At 47.9% G+C, this 18,150-nt stretch overlaps 1 protein-coding gene across 7 annotated transcripts in view; it reads left to right on the top strand.

Moving 5' to 3' along the window:
- The window catches only part of LOC119930947 (putative methyltransferase DDB_G0268948), a 55,886-nt gene that overhangs the window by 20,916 nt on the left and 16,820 nt on the right, over positions 1–18,150 (top strand). For 3 of the 7 annotated variants that reach the window (XM_038749750.1, XM_038749748.1, XM_038749749.1), the window contains exons 1-2: positions 7,667–7,701; positions 8,452–8,501. Coding sequence is in view for 2 of the 7 variants with exons in the window: in XM_038749751.1 (XP_038605679.1) it covers positions 7,588–7,701; positions 8,452–8,501 (164 nt within the window). In the remaining 5 variants the exon portion in view is untranslated. Of the gene's footprint in view, positions 1–7,500; positions 7,706–8,451; positions 8,502–18,150 lie in introns of those variants that run through there. The other 4 variants (XM_038749752.1, XM_038749746.1, XM_038749751.1 and 1 more) reach the window with 3 other exon arrangements.

The following is an 18,150-nucleotide window of genomic DNA, read 5'->3' as shown; positions in this document are numbered from 1 at the left end:
AGGATCAAAGGAAGGGCTAGCTAAATCCAGCTCCCCTCAGCTGGGTCTTTCCCCTCTCCTTTTACCTCTCCTGTCCTAGGTTGGTTGTCTCTAATCATCTCTAGAAGCAGCAAGGCCTAGAGACAAGAACACGGGCTTGGGAGTCAGAAGACATGGGTTCTAATCCCAGCTCTGCCACTTGTCTGCTGTGTGATCTTGGGCAAGTCACTTAGCTTCTCTGTGCTTCAGTTCCCTCATCTGTAAAATGAGAGTTGATTGTGAGCCCCATGTAGGACATGGATTGTGTCCAATCTGATTATTTATTTATTTTACTTGTACATATCTATTCTATTTATTTTATTTTGTTAGTATGTTTGGTTTTGTTCTCTGTCTCCCCCCTTTTAGACTGTGAGCCCACTGTTGGGTAGGGACTGTCTCTATATGTTGCCAACTTGTATTTCCCAATCAATCAATCAATCAATTGTATTTATTGAGCACTTACTGTGTGCAGAGCACTGTACTAAGCGCTTGGGAAGTACAAGCTGGCAACATATAGAGACAGTCCCTACCCAACAGTGGGCTCACAGTCTAGAAGGGGGAGACAGAGAACAAAACCAAACATACTAACAAAATAAAATAAATAGAATAGATAGGTACAAGTAAAATAAATAAATAAATAGAGTAATAAATATGTACAAACATATATACATATAAACAGGTGCTGTGGGGAAGAGAAGGACGTAAAATGCGGGGGATGGAGAGGGGGACGAGGGGGAGAGGAAGGAAGGGGCTCAGTCTGGGAAGGCCTCCTGGAGGAGGTGAGCTCTCAATAGGGCCTTGAAGGGAGGAAGAGAGCTAGCTTGGCGGATGGGCAGAGGGAGGGCATTCCAGGCCCCGGGGGAGGACGTGGGCCGGGGGTCGATGGCGGGACAGGATGGCTGAGTAGGTGCGAATGAGGTTCTCCTTAATGTAACTTGGTGATAACAGGGGCCTTTTTCCTGGGGGGAGGGGAGTCTGTCAGGACAGGACCGGGAAGGGGAGTTGGGGGGCACTATAAGGAAGGTCGCTTAAGTGGGTGGGGGTGGAAGCAGGGGGCGTCTATGGCGGCGCTCTGAGGAGAGGAGCCTTCCGGGAGCAGCGGGGGCCATGCTGTGTGATGGCGGGCGGGCGGGCCTCTCGGGAACGGAGTCCCGGGCGTCTATGGCGGCGCGCTCTGAGGATAGGATCCTTCCAGGAGCAGCAAGGCCGCGCGGTGTGATGGCGAGCGGGCGGGCCTCTCGGGAACGGAGTCCCGGGCGTCTGTGGCGGCGCTCTGAGGAGAGGATTCTTCCGGGAGCATTGGGGGCCATGCAGTGTGATGGCGGGCGAGCGGGCCTCTCGGGAACGGAGTCCCGGGCATCTATGGCGGTGCTCTGAGGAGAGGATCCTTCTGGGAGCAGCGGGAGCAGCGCGGTGTGATGGCGGGCGGGCGGGCCTCTCGGGAATGGAGTCCCGGGCGTCTATGGTGGCGCTCTGAGGAGAGGATCCTTCTGGGAGCAGCAAGGCCGCACGGTGTGATGGCAGGCGGGCGGACCTCTCGGGAACGGAGTCCCGGGCGTCTGTGGCGGCGCTCTGAGGAGAGGATCCTTCTGGGAGCAGCGGGGGCCACGCGGTGTGATGGCGGGCGGGCGTCTCGGGAACGGAGTCCCGGGCGTCTATGGCGGTGCTCTGAGGAGAGGATCCTTCCGGGAGCAGTGGGGGCCACGCGGTGTGATGGCGGGCGGGCGGGCGGACCTCTCAGGAATGGAGTCCCAGGCGTCTATGGCGGCGCGCTCTGAGGAGAGGATCCTTCCAGGAGCAGCAAGGCCGCGCGGTGTGATGGCGGGCGGGCCTCTCGGGAACGGAGTCCCGGGCATCTGTGGCGGCGCTCTGAGGAGAGGATCCTTCCGGGAGCAGCGGGGGCCACGCAGTGTGATGGCGGGCGGGCGGGCCTTTCGGGAACAGAATCCCGGGCGTCTATGGCGGCGCTCTGAGGAGAGGATCCTTCCGGGAGCAGCAAGGCCGCTTGGTGTGATGGCGGGTGGGCCTCTTGGGAACGGAGTCCCGGGCGTCTTTGGCGGGCCTCTCTGATGCTCTGAGGAGAAGATCCTTCCGGGAGCAGCGGGGGCCACGCGGTGTGATGGCGGGCGGGCAGGCGGACCTCTCGGGAACGGAGTCCCGGGCATCTATGGCGGCGCACACAGTAAGCGCTCAATAAATATGATTGATGATGATGATGATTACCTTGTATTTATCCCAGTGCTGAACACAGTGCCTGGCACATAGTAAGCACTTAACAGTATAGCAACAGTTTTCAATCACGGTTCAACTCAGATTTTATGATTAAAATTTATATTCTGTGCAATAAAGAAATGACAAAAAAAAATTGAGATCATTATCCAGAGGATGGGAATGAATAAGTGGGAAAGCAAATCATAGTGAGTGTGAAACATTTTCATCTGAACATATTTTGAATGATTTATTCTGCTTGTAATATTGACTGTGAGCCCCACGTGGGACAGGGATGGGGCCCAGCCAGTTAACCTCATGTCTCCCAAAATGCTTAGAACAGTATTTGGCGCAGCATAAGTGTTTTTGTTTTGTTGTCTGTCTCCCCTTTCTGGACTCCCCGTTGTTGGGTAGGGACTGTCTCTGTGTTGCTGACTTGTACTTCCCAAGTGCTTAGTACAGTGCTCTGCACAGAGTAAGCACTCAATAAATATAATTGAATGAATGAATTGAATAATAAGAACTTAAATACCATAATCATTATTATTGTTATTACCACCGCCCCACCCCCAAGCAGCTACTGTCTACCATATCCTTAGACTGGTCATTCATTCAATCATATTTATTGAGCACTTCCTGTGTGCAAAGCACTGTACTAAGTGCTTGGGAGAGTACAATAGAAAAATAGACACTTTGCCCACAAAGAGCTTACAGTCTAGCCAGGGGGAGACAGACATTAATCTAAATAAATAAATTACAGATATGCACATAAGTGCTGTGGGGTTGGGAGGGCAGATGAATAAAGGGAGCAAGTCAGGGTGAGGCAGAAGACAGTAGGAGAAGAGGAAAAGGGGGCTTAGTCAGGGAAGGCCTCTTGAAGGAGATGTGCTTTCAATAAGGCTTTGAAGTGGGGAAGAGTCCTATTTATGGCAGCACCTCAGCTGTTGGCCCAGTGGAAATGACCCAGCTGTAGGAATCTGGAGATCTGGATTTAATTTAATTTAATTACAGTGTTTGTTAATAGTGTATTACATGCCTGTCCCAAGGTCAAAAGCTATCTCGTGGCCACCTGAGCCAGCAGGCGGAACTCAGAAGTGAGGGTGGGATACCGCCCCCATGACCAAATCTGCTAGATTGACAGCCCATGCCGGGAATACAGAAGGTGTCCCTTGCCCCCATGCCAATCAAATTAGGTACGGAGGAGGGGGGAGGGCAGTGATTGGATAGACTGAGGCCGGAAGCTGGAATGGCCTAGGAGCACAGGTGATAAATACCTGTGGCCTCTGACTTTCGGGGTCAGAACACCAAGACACGCAGCAGCAGGAGGAGCAGAAGCCACTGCAGTAGCAGCAGCCCACCTGTCCTTCTCTGCCCAGAAGGCCAGGTGCCCGCTCTGCAACCAGAACCAACACACTGAGGCAAGGGCTGCAGGATGGGTGAGTGTCTTATGGCTGGGACGCAGGTGCCCCACTGCTGATGGGAATCATGAGTGGATTCTTCCCATGTAGGGGGAGCACATGGTGAGAGCTAGCTGCCCACCACGTGTGCGGGTAATGGAATGAATTCCTCCCATGTGGGAAAGTAAGTGGATTCTTCCTGAGTGGGAAGTGCACATGGGTGAGAGCTAGCTGCCTCACCCATACGCGATTAACGTATGATTGTGTTCCTCCTGTTAGGGAAGCTTGAATATTGCTAATTGATTACATTCCTCCTGAAAGGGAAGCTCAATCCATTGTGCCTAAACAACTAAATAATTCAATTTGCCTCGTGGAATAAATTTTATATAAAACTCAGGTTTTTCATCCCCCCCCCTCGCCAATTACTGAACGAACCTGTCCCCGGACGACGGGTGACAATGCCAAGCCCTGTTCTAAGAGCTGGGGTAAATACAAGTTGAACAGGTTGGTCACAGTCACTGTCCCACATGACTACAAAGCCCATGCTCTATCCACAAGGCCATGCTGCTTCTCTGGTGCTGATGTTCACTTTTCCCCTGGTATTTTCAAGAAAGTGGAAAAGACCTCCCCCACTTACTAAGCCAATATGCGTACTGCCGTTAAGGTCTCAGAAATTTTCAGCTCTGTGAATAATACCTGCCACCGGAGTCAAAGAGACTGAGAGAGAGAGTGTGGATGGCTCGGTGCAAAGCATCACCGCTTCTGCCCAAACCACTGAAGTTCATGTTGTCCTATTGGTAGGACGTATCTGTCCTCTTTAACCATTGGTTCCTGAGCATTCCTCCCCTGAATGGCAAGGGAGAAGCAGCGTAGATAGAACACGGGCCTGGGAGTTAGAAGGACTTTAATCCCCACTCTGCCATTTGTCTGCCGTGTGACCTTGGGCAAGTCATTTCACTTCCTTTGTGCATCAGTTCTGTAATCAGTAAAATGGGGATTAAGACTGAGATCTATGTGGCACAGAGGCATCGTTTAGAACAGTGCCTGGCACATAATAACAGCATAACAAATACCACAAGTGCTATTATGCACAAGTGTGTAAGGGAGCAAAAGATTCTCTGTCAAAGAAATTTACACTCATGAATGCAAGTCTTACTGTTAACAGTGTCATCTTAAAGAGAAAGGCAATTGATCCTTAGAGTGTTGCTGGACTTTCATCTCACTGATATGTGAATGGTCTTTTTAATTTTAAGCTGGAGGGTGGTGACCTAGTCATCCAACCGAGTGATCTCAATACACTAGAAAACTGATAGTGACTTCTAAGGACTTGGTTTAAATCTCCCTGTCGGTAAAATGTATTAGTGATTTCCAGGGCTCTTGGTAAAACAAAATAAAGTCACTGTCCGATCGGAAATCAGTCTTCCATCTGTCTGTTATTTTTCCATTCTAAAATCCTCAGATAACCCAGTTGACCATTTTCCAGTCACAAGTGTGATTCAGTGCTCTCGAAGTGCCCTCAACCTAATAAGATTTTAACCACTTATTACAAGTAATGGTTCCCTGATGTTTTTCTGTCTCTGCTCACAGTACAACCTTACATATGAGATGCAGCCCCAAGGGTGAATGATTCTTACAGCTCTCCAAGCAGGTTGGAGACAACTGGGGTAAAGAGCCTAGAAATTATCTTTGGAAAGAATAGGCCCCAGCACTGGGAAATCAGAGCCAGCACCATGCACAGCACCCAGTGAGGCTTCATTCCAAATCATTATTACTACCGCTTCATCTTGGTTAACATTCTTAATTGGTTCCATGGCAACAATATTATAAATGAAAGACTGCTGAATGAAGTAGTTTCCCATGGAAAAATAATGTAAAATGCAGTAAGTGGTGTATTCCCAAGATCCAGAAAATTAACAAAATACATTTTAAAGAGGGATAAAAGCCCAATAAATATAGTTATTTGATTAAATAGCAATATAGTTACCAATAATAAAATATTCTGAATGATATTTTTATGGGAACTCAATTTTCAAAATGTTATCCTATTCAACAAAAAGGCACTCTGGCCTAATAAACTCAAGGTCTGCATTTATCTATGCTAAATAGATAAGCTAGTGTCTAATACTAATACAATTCCGAATGTATTGGGATTGAATCACTCTCACTCAATGTACGGCCAAGGTTATGGAGGAGATGAAGATTTTTGAGCTAAAGTAGACTTTGTAATTGTCTCAGAATGAGGCTGTGAGAAACATCTGCATTAAAATTCAGAAGCCCTTGAGATGGCTGTTATAAATGATAAATGCCAAGCATTAGTCTATATTTTATTTTTAAAGACATTTAGTCAGCTGGGTAAGAAAAAAAGTTATGTAAAGTTATATAACGGAGGAAATTAGGAGCTGGGAGACTTATTTTACAGGCAATTTCTCTTTCACTTTTCTCAGGAAATACCAGAATTTCCACTTTTGGACCCTTAGTCACTTGAATTAATGAGACTCGATCATCATCCATATCGATAATATCAGTAATAATGTTTTCCTAAGTGTTCCCATTGAACTACACTCTGTGTTCACCCTGGAAAGGAAAGGCTCAGTCACAAAAAAAACTCCAGTTCTTTTTGATGTGAGCTTCTCAGCATTGGAACAGTGCTCATGGCATCATAACTTCGCTCATCCATTCATTTGTATTTATTGAGCACTCACTGTGTGCAAAACACTGTACTAAGCACTTGGAAGAGTACAATATAACAATAAGCAGACACAAATTGGTAGCCCTGGGCTGGTTTGGGTGGCCACCCCCAGCATTGTTGGCCCTGGACCGGGTTAAGGGGCCGACCCTAGAGTCATTGGCCCTTGTTTGGTTCAGAGAAGAAGCGTGGCTTAGTGGAAAGAACATGGGCTTGGGAGTCAGAGGCCATGGGTTCTAATCCCTACTCCACTTGTCAGCTGTGTGACCTTAGGCAAGTCACTTAACTTCTCTGTGTCTGTTACCTCACCTGTAAAATGGGGATGAAGACTTTGAGCCCCACATGGGATAATTTGCTTATCTTGTATCTATCCCAGCGCTCAGAACAGTGCTTGGCACATAGTAAGCGCTAAAACAAATACCAACATTATTATTCTTCAGGGGGCCATCCCCAGCGTTGTTAGCCCTGGGCCCGTTCTGTGGACTGTCCCCGGCATTATTAGCCCTGGGCCAGTTTGCTGAACTGTCCCTAGCATTGCTAGCCCTGGGCCGGTTTGTGGACCGTCCCCAGCATCATTGGGCCTGGGCAGGTTCGGGAGGTCATCCGTCCCCAGCATGGTTAGCCCTGAGCCGGTTCGGCGGGCGTCCCCAGCAAACCCAGGGCCACGACCGTGGCTGGGAGGAGGGAGGGGATCTGCTGGGCCTGCTGGCTGGGGGCCTCGACTAAACGTTATCCCGCCCACCACGACCCGGTTTTAAAATGAATGAATGTGGGCCTGAAAGGGTTCATCCGGAGGGAGGGTCAACTTTCCCCAGGCCATTCCATCTCTCCTCCCCATCCACGACCCATTCCCCAGTCGCCCCCCGGCCTGTCCTCGCGGGCCCATTCCCCCGGTCTCCCACTGTGGGCTCCTCCCCCAGCCTATCCCTCTTCCCCTGTTCCCCCCGCCTCCGGCCTCTCACCTTTGGCCCAGGCCCCGGGCTTTCCCCGCCTTCCTCTGTCCCTCGCCCCTCCTCTTCCTCCTCCTCCTACCCGTCCCCTGGACTCCCGGCTGTCTGGCGTGTCCGGCCCTCCGTCCGTCCGAGAACCCTGACCGTCAGCCCTCCCCAAGGCCCAGGATAGGGACACCACTAAGGCCGATCGAGTCCGTGGCTGCCCCGGAGACCCCGGCCATCCCGGTCACCGCGGGGGGCTGTGGGAATATCCCTGGATCCGGGCAGGCTGGCGGGGGGCAACGGCAAGGTGCGCGGTCTTCCGCCCTAAGGACAAACTCGGGGAATGCAAAGCAGCCTCCGGCCGGGCCCCAAACTCCCACCGGCAACAGGAGAAGGAAGGGAAGCCCAGGCCTCAGAGGAAGCGGGACGTGGCCGGCCGGCCGACAAGGGGGAGAAGGTGGGTAAGTGGGGGTATTCCAGGTTGCAATCAAACCCCGATCTCCTGGGGGACTGGGGGATTGATTGATGTCAGCTGACCGTACCGAGCCGCTCCCTGCTGGACTGGGACGCCGGGAAGGATTGCATCACAAAATCTAGGTCACCTGCTCTGAGTCATTCGAGGATAAACCGTCCACAATCGTCAAAGATCGTTTCTAAGGGCGCTGGTGCTTTGAAGTTGTATAGGGAAGCAGGTTGGAGCGTGGGCTTGGGAGTCAGAAGATCATGGATTCTAATCCTGACTCTGCCCCTTCTCTGCAGGCTGATCTTGAGCAAGGCACTTCACTTCTCTGGGCTTCAGTTGCCTCATCTGTAAAATGGGGTTTGAGACTGTGAGCCTCATGTGGGACAGGGACTGTTTCCAACTCGATTTGCTTGTTCCCACCCCAGCGCTTTGTACAGTGCCTGGCACATAGTAAGCGCTTAACAAATACCACAGTTATTACTGGGAGGGGGTTGGGAGTTGCTGGGAAGGGGTAGGGAGCCTGGTGCCCTGATCATATTGAGTTGCTTGTAACTACTCCAGCGCTTAGTACAATACCTGGTACATATTAAGTGCTTAGTAAGTACCATTAATATTATTAATTATTGAGCTTGACACTGAGTCTCTGATGGTTTTTGGAAGCCTTTGAAGGAAGAGTTTGGTGGAGGAATTTCTGTCCAATCAGATCATTTCCTATTTGACATTTTGTATCTCCATGTCCTGCAGGACTTGGGAACACTTGTTGACATTGACCCATACAAGGAAGAAACTCTAAGGTAGGTGGTTTTGACTGTGTGGGTGATTCTAGAAACTCATTGGACTGAAATGTACCGACTGCTAAAATTTACAGTTGGCTGGAAAGTAAACCAAAAGTAACAGCACTGCTCACATCAGTGAAGGGATGGAGAATACATTAGGATCAGCTTACATCAGCACTTAGTACAGTGCCTGGCACATAGTAAGCGCTTAACAAATACCATAAATATGATTTGTCAGAAAGCAAATGAGAAGATTGCTTTCTGATTTGCTCCCATCCTCCTGTCTCACCCCACTTCAATCTATACTTCACGCTGCTGCCCGGATCATCTTTCTGCAGAAACACTCTGGGCATGTTACTCCCCTCCTCAAAAATCTCCAGTGGCTACCAATCAACCTACGCATCAGGCAAAAACTCACTCTCGGCTTCAAAGCTCTCCATCACCTCGCCCCCTCCTACCTCACCTCCCTTTTTTCCTTCTACAGCCCAGCCCGCACCCTCCGCTCCTCTGCCGCTAACCTTCTCACTGTGCCTCATTCTTGCCTGTCCTGCCGTCAACCCCCGGCCCACATCCTCCTCCTGGCCTGGAATGCCCTCCCTCCGCAAATCCACCAAGCTAGCTCTCTTCCTCCCTTCAAAGCCCTACTGAGAGCTCACCTCCTCCAGGAGGCCTTCCCAGACTGAGCCCCCTTCTTCCCTTCCCCCTCCTCCCCCTCCCCATCCCTCCCGCCTTACCTCTTTCCCCTCCCCACAGCACCTGTATATATGTTTGTACATATTTATTACTCTATTTTACTTGTACATATTTACTATTCTATTTATTTTATTTTGTTAAATATGTTTTGTTTTGTTGTCTGTTTCCCCCTTCTAGACTGTGAGCCCGCTGTTGGGTAGGGACCGTCTCTACATGTTGCCAACTTGTACTTCCCAAGTGCTTAGTACAGTGCTCTGCACACAGTAAGTGCTCAATAAATACAATTGAATGAATGAATGAAAAGATTTACATGTGATTAGTTCGTATTTAATCATAATTTCACAAATATTAGATCCTCTAATGCTTAATTTAATGCTAAAACAGCAACTTGACCAGATCAAGTGAGACTTGTTAATCATGTTTATTGAGTGCTCACTTTGCAGAGCACTGCACTAAGCATTTGGGAGGGTATAGTGCAACAGAGCTTGTAGACACCTTCCCTGCCCACAAGCAGTTTACAGGCTAGTATGAACTCCTACAACTCTCATTAAAGGAGTTCACATTTAATATCAGTACTACCAGGTGTTCTAAGTGAGGTTTGATAGTCAAATGTGCTCTAAAAATCTTCTCACTAAAAAGAACAATATTGTGTTTTTAAGAAGTGTGTTTCCTTCATTAACTAATTTGCATTGTCTTTGGATTCCAGTTAATCTGCAACCTTGATAAAGATTGATTTCCATTTATCAATCCTTAAATCAATCGATTTATCGATCCCCTTACTGTGGGGGTTCCCCAAGGTTCAGTGCTTGGTCCCCTTCTGTTCTCAATCTACACTCACTCCCTTGGTGACCTCATTCGCTCCCACGGCTTCAACTATCATCTCTACGCTGATGACACCCAGATCTACATCTCTGCCCCTGCTCTCTCCCCCTCCCTCCAGGCTCGCATCTCCTCCTGCCTTCAGGACATCTCCATCTGGATGTCCGCCCGCCACCTAAAGCTCAACATGTCGAAGACTGAGCTCCTTGTCTTCCCTCCCAAACCTTGTCCTCTCCCAGACTTTCCCATCTCTGTTGACGGCACTACCATCCTTCCCGTCTCACAAGCCCGCAACCTTGGTGTCATCCTCGACTCCGCTCTCTCATTCACCCCTCACATCCAAGCCGTCACCAAAACCTGCCGGTCTCAGCTCCGCAACATTGCCCAGATCCGCCCTTTCCTCTCCATCCAAACTGCTACCCTGCTCATTCAAGCTCTCATCCTATCCCGTCTGGACTACTGCACCAGCCTTCTCTCTGATCTCCCATCCTCGTGTCTCTCTCCACTTCAATCCATACTTCATGCTGCTGCCCGGATTATCTTTGTCCAGAAACGCTCTGGGCATATTACTCCCCTCCTCAAAAATCTCCAGTGGCTACCAATCAATCTGCGCATCAGGCAGAAACTCCTCACCCTGGGCTTCAAGGCTGTCCATCACCTCGCCCCCTCCTACCTCACCTCCCTTCTCTCCTTCTACAGCCCAGCCCGCAACCTCCGCTCCTCCACCGCTAATCTCCTCACTGTACCTCGTTCTCGCCTGTCCCGCCGTCGACCCCCGGCCCACGTCATCCCCCGGGCCTGGAATGCCCTCCCTCTGCCCCTCCGCCAAGCTAGCTCTCTTCCTCCCTTCAAGGCCCTGCTGAGAGCTCACCTCCTCCAGGAGGCCTTCCCAGACTGAGCCCCTTCCTTCCTCTCCCCCTCGTCCCCCTCTCCATCCCCCCATCTTACCTCCTTCCCTTCCCCATAACACCTGTATATATGTATATATGGTTGTACATATTTATTACTCTATTTATTTATTTATTTATTTATTTTACTTGTACATTTCTATCCTATTTTATTTTGTTGGTATGTTTGGTTCTGTTCTCTGTCTCCCCCTTTTAGACTGTGAGCCCACTGTTGGGTAGGGACTGTCTCTATGTGTTGCCAATTTATACTTCCCAAGCGCTTAGTACAGTGCTCTGCACATAGTAAGCGCTCAATAAATACGATTGATTGATTGATTGATTGATTGATCAAGGGGAAGTCTAAAGCCTTGCCCAAGGATTTTGAAGTACATAAAAAAGTGACTTTTCTGGAGCTAAAATGGAAGAAGGAACAGGGCTTCAGTGAGACTGGGGGAAAGGAGAGGTAGCCAGAAAGGCAATCAATCCGATAACAGAACTGTGTTTATTAAGTGCCCCTTGTGTGCAGAGTGCTAACTCTCCCAACAAAGTGCTTGGGAGACTACCATGAAGGTAAAAGATATGAACCCATATAAACATGTCTGTTTATTGTTATATTGTAATCTCTGAAGCGCTTAGTACAGTGCTCAGTGCACATTGACCGTGCAATAAATATGACTAATCCAGCTGTCAAGGAGTATACAGCTAGAACTTCCACTAGATTGTAAATTCCCCACTAGACTGTAGACATATTGAGAGCAGGGATCTAGTCTACCAGCTTGATTATATCCTCCCAATTGCAGTTTACTGCTCACATTGATTGAAATACAGTCTAATGGAGGGCACAGGGAAATAAATGTTTTAATAAATAGTGGCTGCAAGAATAACAACAGAAATACAATGTATAGTAATCAGAATATGGAAAATAAGCAGACAAATATCCGAGAAAGAACTCAGGAATAGGATTCTAATCCCGCTCTAACCCTTGCCTGCTGTGCAACCTTAAGCACGTCTCATACTTTCTCTGTGCCTCAGTTTCCTCATCTGTAAAATGGGGTTAAATATCTGCTCTTCCATCCCTCTGCCCCCAGACTGTGAGCCACCTGAAGGGTAGGGGCTGTGTCTGATCTATCTTGTACCAACCCCACTGCTTAGCGCAGTGCTTGTTGCATAGTATTATTGCTAGTTCAGAGAGGGGTTCGGCAAGGAACAGAGTACTGGTTCTTTGGGCAACAGGTCATCTCCATTTATAAGTCCTGGCTCCTTTAGGTCAGGGTGCTCTGAGATCAACTGCATTGATTTACATAGTATTTGAGCTCTACACCCTGAATTATTCTGAGGAAAGAATATAAAAGACTAGAGGGTTTAGTGAAGGAGAATGTCACAACTCCCTGTGAGTCAGTCCAGGGAAAGGAATTACAGACAGAGATGCTGGGACTGCAGATAAAGAGCCATTACACTAAGGTAAAACAAACCATTACTCACAGAGAAAAGGCAGCAGTTAAAAGAGATGTTGCTAATTCATGGATAGAAGAGTTGTGCTCTCTAGTGTCCAACTCACAAAAGTACATGAAGCAGAATTCAGTCAAGTAGTAGCATTTATTGAGATTTTACTGTGCCTGGGAGAGGGCCCTTAGTGTTAATGAAAATCCCTTCCCTCAAGTAGCATCCAACCTAGCAGAAAAATGTGAGTCAGGGTGAAGTCTGTCTCCCCCTGTAGACTGCAAGCTCGTTGTGGGCAGGGAACGTGCCCACCAACTCTTGTGTTATTGCACTCTCCCAACTGCACGGCACACAGTAAACACCCAGTAAATACTATTGATTGATAGTGGACAATATTTAGAGGGCAAGAGGTGGAGGGAGGAGGATGTTTCAGGGTCTAAGTGGATAATGTGGGAGTGGCAGGGGGCAGCCCTTGACATACACAGTCAGGACAGAAGGGCGGGAAGTGGAGTGGAAGTGAGGCAGGTTCTGGAGGTGACAGAGATGGGAAAGATACGGCAGAGGGAGGCTGGGAGGGACATTTAGAGAAAGCATGTTTTATTTGGGAAAGTGCACAGGTTGGGGAATCAGTGCTATGTAACACCAGGGAGCAATTCGGGCTTAGGCTTGGCACTTCCAAGCAGTTAACCATTGCCAGCCTGCACTCCCTCCCCAGCCTGCTCCGAGTCTTGGCCGTGCCAGGCTGCTGTCTCCTTTGATGTGGAACCCAGATGTGCCTTCCTCCTTGACCATCTGAGATCATCCTTGCTGATGTGAAACCCAGATGTGCCTTCCTCCTTGACCATCTGAGATCATCCTTGCCAATGTCACTCCTCACTTACATGGCCATCATGTCATCGTGGCCTCACTCTAATGGTCTTGAGACTAGGACTGTAAGCTCGTTGTGGGCAGGGAATGTGTTATATTGTTATATCGTTGTCTCCCAAGCACTTAGTACAGTGTGCTCTGCACACAGTAAATGCTCAATAAATGTGATTGACTGACAGACTGAGAAGCAGCTTGGTGTAATGGAAAGAGCTTGGGCCAAGGAGTCAGATGACCTGGATTCTAATCCCAGCTCCACCACTTACCTGCTGGGTGACCTTGGGCAAGTCACTTAACTTCTCTGGGCCTCAGTTTCCTCATTTGTAAAATGGGGATTCAATATCTTTCCACCCTCCTACTTAGACTGTGAGACCCTTGTGGGACAGGGACTATGTCCAACCTGATGAATTGTATTTATCACAGTGCTTAGATTGGTGCTTTTCACATAGTAAGCACTCAAGAAGTATTATTATTATTATCATTATTACTATTAATAAACTTCTCAACGCAGCCAGACTTGTCTAGTAGTTTCCAAAGTCCAGTTCTGCTGATGGTGTCAACTTGGTGGAGTTATCTTGAGTCCATCACTCCCAGGTGGCATCTGGGCAGAGCTAGGCCTTGGAGATCCTCCGCTTGTGGAGGGCTATGGGCAGCGCCATGGAGGGGGCAGGAGGGGGCTCAGGGCAGAGACACCCAGGCCTAGATAAGCTACTTCTGTTGGTACTAGCAAAACACTATAAAGTCTGGGATTTGGATATTGGCTTTTCAGTGTTTAAAATAGAATGTTGCTTGGCTACCTACGATACATCATTTTGAAGTGGTTTTCCTAGTGTAGCTTTCTCTGCCTAGAAACCGAGCTTCACCCCTGCAGGAATCCACGAACCTGTGATATTGCGTGGGAGTGTAGAGAATGGGTGGGAGCTGCTTTCAGATCTCCCCATGGATGGCACCATCTTAATTAACATCCAGGTGTGTTTCTCAGTTCCTTGAGAAACTGGCACTTGTCCCCTTACTTATGGTATTTGTTAAGTGCTGACTATGAGTCAAACACTGCCCTAATTGCTGGGGTAGAAACAAGTTCCCCCACCCCTTATCCTCTGCTCCTCCTCCCCTCCCCTCCCCCCCCCACTTCTTCCCTCTGTCCTACCCCCTCCCCCTCCCCACAGCACTTGTATATATTTGTACATATTTATTACTCTATTTTATTAATGATGTGTAAATATCTATAATTCTATTTATTTTGATGGTATTGACACCTGTCTACTTGCTTTGTTTTGCTGTCTCTCTCCCCCTTCTAGACTGTGAGCCCATTGTTGGGTAGGGACTGTCTCAATATTGCTGAATTGTACTTTCCAAGAGCTTAGTACAGTGCTCTGCACATAGTAAGCACTCAATAAATACGATTGAATGAATGAATGAAAAGTTTATCAGGTTGGACATAGTCTTTGTCCCACATGGGGATCACGGTCTCAATTGGAGGGAGGAGAATTTAATCCTCATTTTACAGATGAGGTAACAGAGGCTCAGGAAGGTGACTTGCCCAAGATCACACAGCAAGCAGTAGGCTGAGTCAGAATTAGAACCCAGATCCTCTGACTCTGTCCTGTGCTCTTTCTACTAGGCCACACTGGGGTAGGATATTAATCAGATTTAGTCTCAGGCAGCCGTCATACCTTTTTGTATCAAAATTTTCCTTTCTGTTTCATGGGAACCCCTGGTCTCTCCCCCTTGGAATGAGATGGAGAAATCTTCGGCTAAGAAATTTGAGGGGTTAGAAATTCAATAGTGGACTCTGCTCTTTTCTGATCCATAAGCATCATGGGGAATTTAGGGGGGCTTCACCACATAGACTGTTAGCTGGTTGTGGGCAGGGAATGTGTCTGCCAACTCTTTTGTTTTGTACTCTCCTGACAGCTTAGTTCAGTGCTTTGCACATAGCAAGAGTTCAATAAATACCATTGATTGATGGATAAAAAAAGAGTTAGCTTGGTTTCTCTGACCCAAGCAGCTTGTGTAGCTCTTGTAGAGTTTTCCAGGAAGATGAAGAAGGGAGCTTGCAGGCATAGGAATCCTGGGGCAAAATGGATTGTGTGATAAAAGGGCTGAGGAAAGTAAAACTTGCTCAGTGTAACTTGGGGTGAGTGTGTTAGAGAAGCAGCGTGGCCTAATAGAACACGGCCCTGGGGGTCAGGAGACTTGGGTTCTAATCCTAGCTCTGCCATTAGCCTGCTGTATGACCTTGGATGAGTCACTTAACTTCTCTGTGCCTCAGTTCCCTCATCTGCAGAATGGGAATTCAACACCAGTTCTCCCTCCTACTTAGGCTGCGAACCCCATATGGGACCTGATTATCTTGTGTCTATCCCAGTGCTTAGTACCATGCTTGACACATAAGTGCTTAACAAATATCATAACTATTATTAATTATTATTATTCTAGGTACTTCAGCTTTCTCTTGTGTAAAATGGGGATTTTATTAGTAAGGGTCTACTATGTTCTGCTACTCTTCTCCCTTCTCCATAGGCTGTGAATCCCATGTGGGACAGGGACTATATCCAACTTCATTATCTTGTATCCAGTTATCTTGTATCCACCATATAGTGCTTGGCACATAGTAAGTGCTTAACCGATGCCACAATTTTTGTTATTAAAGCTGGCAACAGATGATTGCAGGGAGGTGTGGGGAAATTGGATAATCAGAGCAGCCCTGGGATAAGGACTCTGTGAAAGGTTTGTTTTTACCTCCTTTTGTGCTTTTGCATACAAGTATTCTAATTCAACCACTGCTTCCTCTGTTGTTGCTAAGCATTTGATCCATTCAGTACAGCACCGACTTTCTCCTGTTTCTTCTTCTCCATCTTCTCAAGCTCTTCCACAAATTTTCCTCCAAGTTTTTGAGGGAATCTTTTGGCCTCTTGTCCCTTTCCTACCCACTCACTGTACCTCTTGCCCTGACTTTGGGCAGGCCACCTTCTCACGGCCTCTCTTACCTCTTTCATGGTTTCGATTTCCTAAATTTGGAGTTGCCTCCTTTCTGCCACTACCCTTCCCTTCCCTTTTCCTGTGACTCCTCTCCTTCCGTTTTCTGCATGAACTAACTGTGAATTGGTTCTTTTCCTCATACACCTTTCACCTCTTCAGAAAACTATATCCCGGAAATACTACTGTACTATAGGAAGTCCTGAACATAGGTAGTCATGTACATATATGTAAGAGCACACACCTGTTACAGTCCAGTCCACAAGCTTCACTCCTCTAATACCAGCTTACTCACTGTGTCTCAGTCTTGTCTCTCCTGCCAGTTGCCCCTTGGTCATGCCCTTCCTCGTGCCCGGAACTGCCTTCCCTGCTCCCTTCTGGTCCTCTAGACTGTAAACTCATTGTGGTCAGGGAATGTATCTGTTTATCGTTGTATTGTACTCTCCCCAGTACTTAGTACAGTGCCCTGCACACAGTAAGCACTCAATAAGTAGCATTGACTGCCTGACTGACTGACCTTCATGGCTGGCAGACTCCTTAGTCCCTCCATCTTCAGAGCCCTACTAAAATCACAACCTCTCCAGGGAGCCTTCCTTGATTAATCGCTCATTTCCCTTCCTCTATCTCCCCTGTAGTACATTACCTATGCTCCGAATCCTCACCCTCACACCCACTAAACATTTAGATACTCACTCCTTTCCCCCATCCAGCATTTATATACATATCCCTCTTGACTGAGGGCTTGCTGTGGGCAGGAAATGTGCCTGCCAACTCTATTGCACTCTCCCAAGTGACTAGTACAGTGCTCTGAGGAGCAGGATGACTTAGTTTATTCAATCGTATTTATTGAGCACTCAGTGTGTGCAGAGCACTTTATTAAGTGCTTGGAAAGTACAATTCGGGTGGATAGAGCCTGGGCCTGGGAGTCAGAAGGACCTGGGTTCTAATCTGAGATCCACAATTTACCTGTTGTGTGACCTTGGGCAAGTCACCTAACTTCTCTGTGCCACAGTTACCTTATCTGTAACTGGGAGCCCCATGTGGGACAGGGACTATGTCCAACCTGATTAGCTTGGATGTACCCCAGCACTTAGTACAGTGCCTGGCACTTAGTAAGCACTTAATAAATACTCCCCCAAAAGCACTGAATAAATACCATTGATGATGATGATGATACTTAAACTCTGTTTCTTCCCCCTACCTGAAAGTTGCAATCTGGCCTAGATTGTAAGCTTTTAAGGACAGGAATCATGTCTGTTAATTCTGTTGTATTCTTCCAAGTGCTTTGTGTAGTGTTCTGCACAGGGTAAGTATTCAGTGATTGCTCTACCTACCATAAAGAGAAGCACTGTGGCCTAGTGGATAGAGCACAGGCGTGGGAGTCAGGAGGACCTGGGTTCTAATCCTGGTCCTACCACTTGTTTGCTGTTTGACCTCGGGTAAGTCACTTAACTTCTCTGTGCCTCAGCGATCTCATCTGTAAAATGGGGATTAAGATTGTGAGCCCCATGTGGGACAAAGACTTTGTCCACCTTATTACTTTGAATCTACCCCGGTGCTTAGAACAGTGCCTAACACATAGTAAACACTTAACAAATACCATATAAGAAAGTAATGTTCTTTCTCCCATTGAAGGGGTGAAAGAGAAGAACCAAATTGACTTTAGGGTACCTTAGTGATGCCAACCACATCTTTGAAATCCAAATTCAGAATTCAGAGGATTCTGGACTTGAGCAGAGATGGAGCTGGGCTCTGAGGAGTTATTCAGGTTAATGTCTGTCTCCCTTTCTAGACTGTAAGCTCGTTGTGGGCAGGGAACATGTCTACCAACTCTGTTGTATTGTACTCTCCCAAACTGTGGTCTGCACACACTGCTCAATAAATACCATTTGATTGATTGATTGGGGTTGAATGCAGACCGCTGCCTCCATGATACATAAGCTCTCTCCTCCATACCAAGTTTCCAGTTTGGGCTCTACAGACAG

The sequence above is a fragment of the Tachyglossus aculeatus genome, chromosome 7 (genome assembly GCF_015852505.1).
Source record: "Tachyglossus aculeatus isolate mTacAcu1 chromosome 7, mTacAcu1.pri, whole genome shotgun sequence".
Lineage (NCBI taxonomy): Eukaryota > Metazoa > Chordata > Mammalia > Monotremata > Tachyglossidae > Tachyglossus > Tachyglossus aculeatus.
Note: the sequence above shows the minus strand (reverse complement) of the source record. Positions and strands in the feature narration are given on the sequence as shown.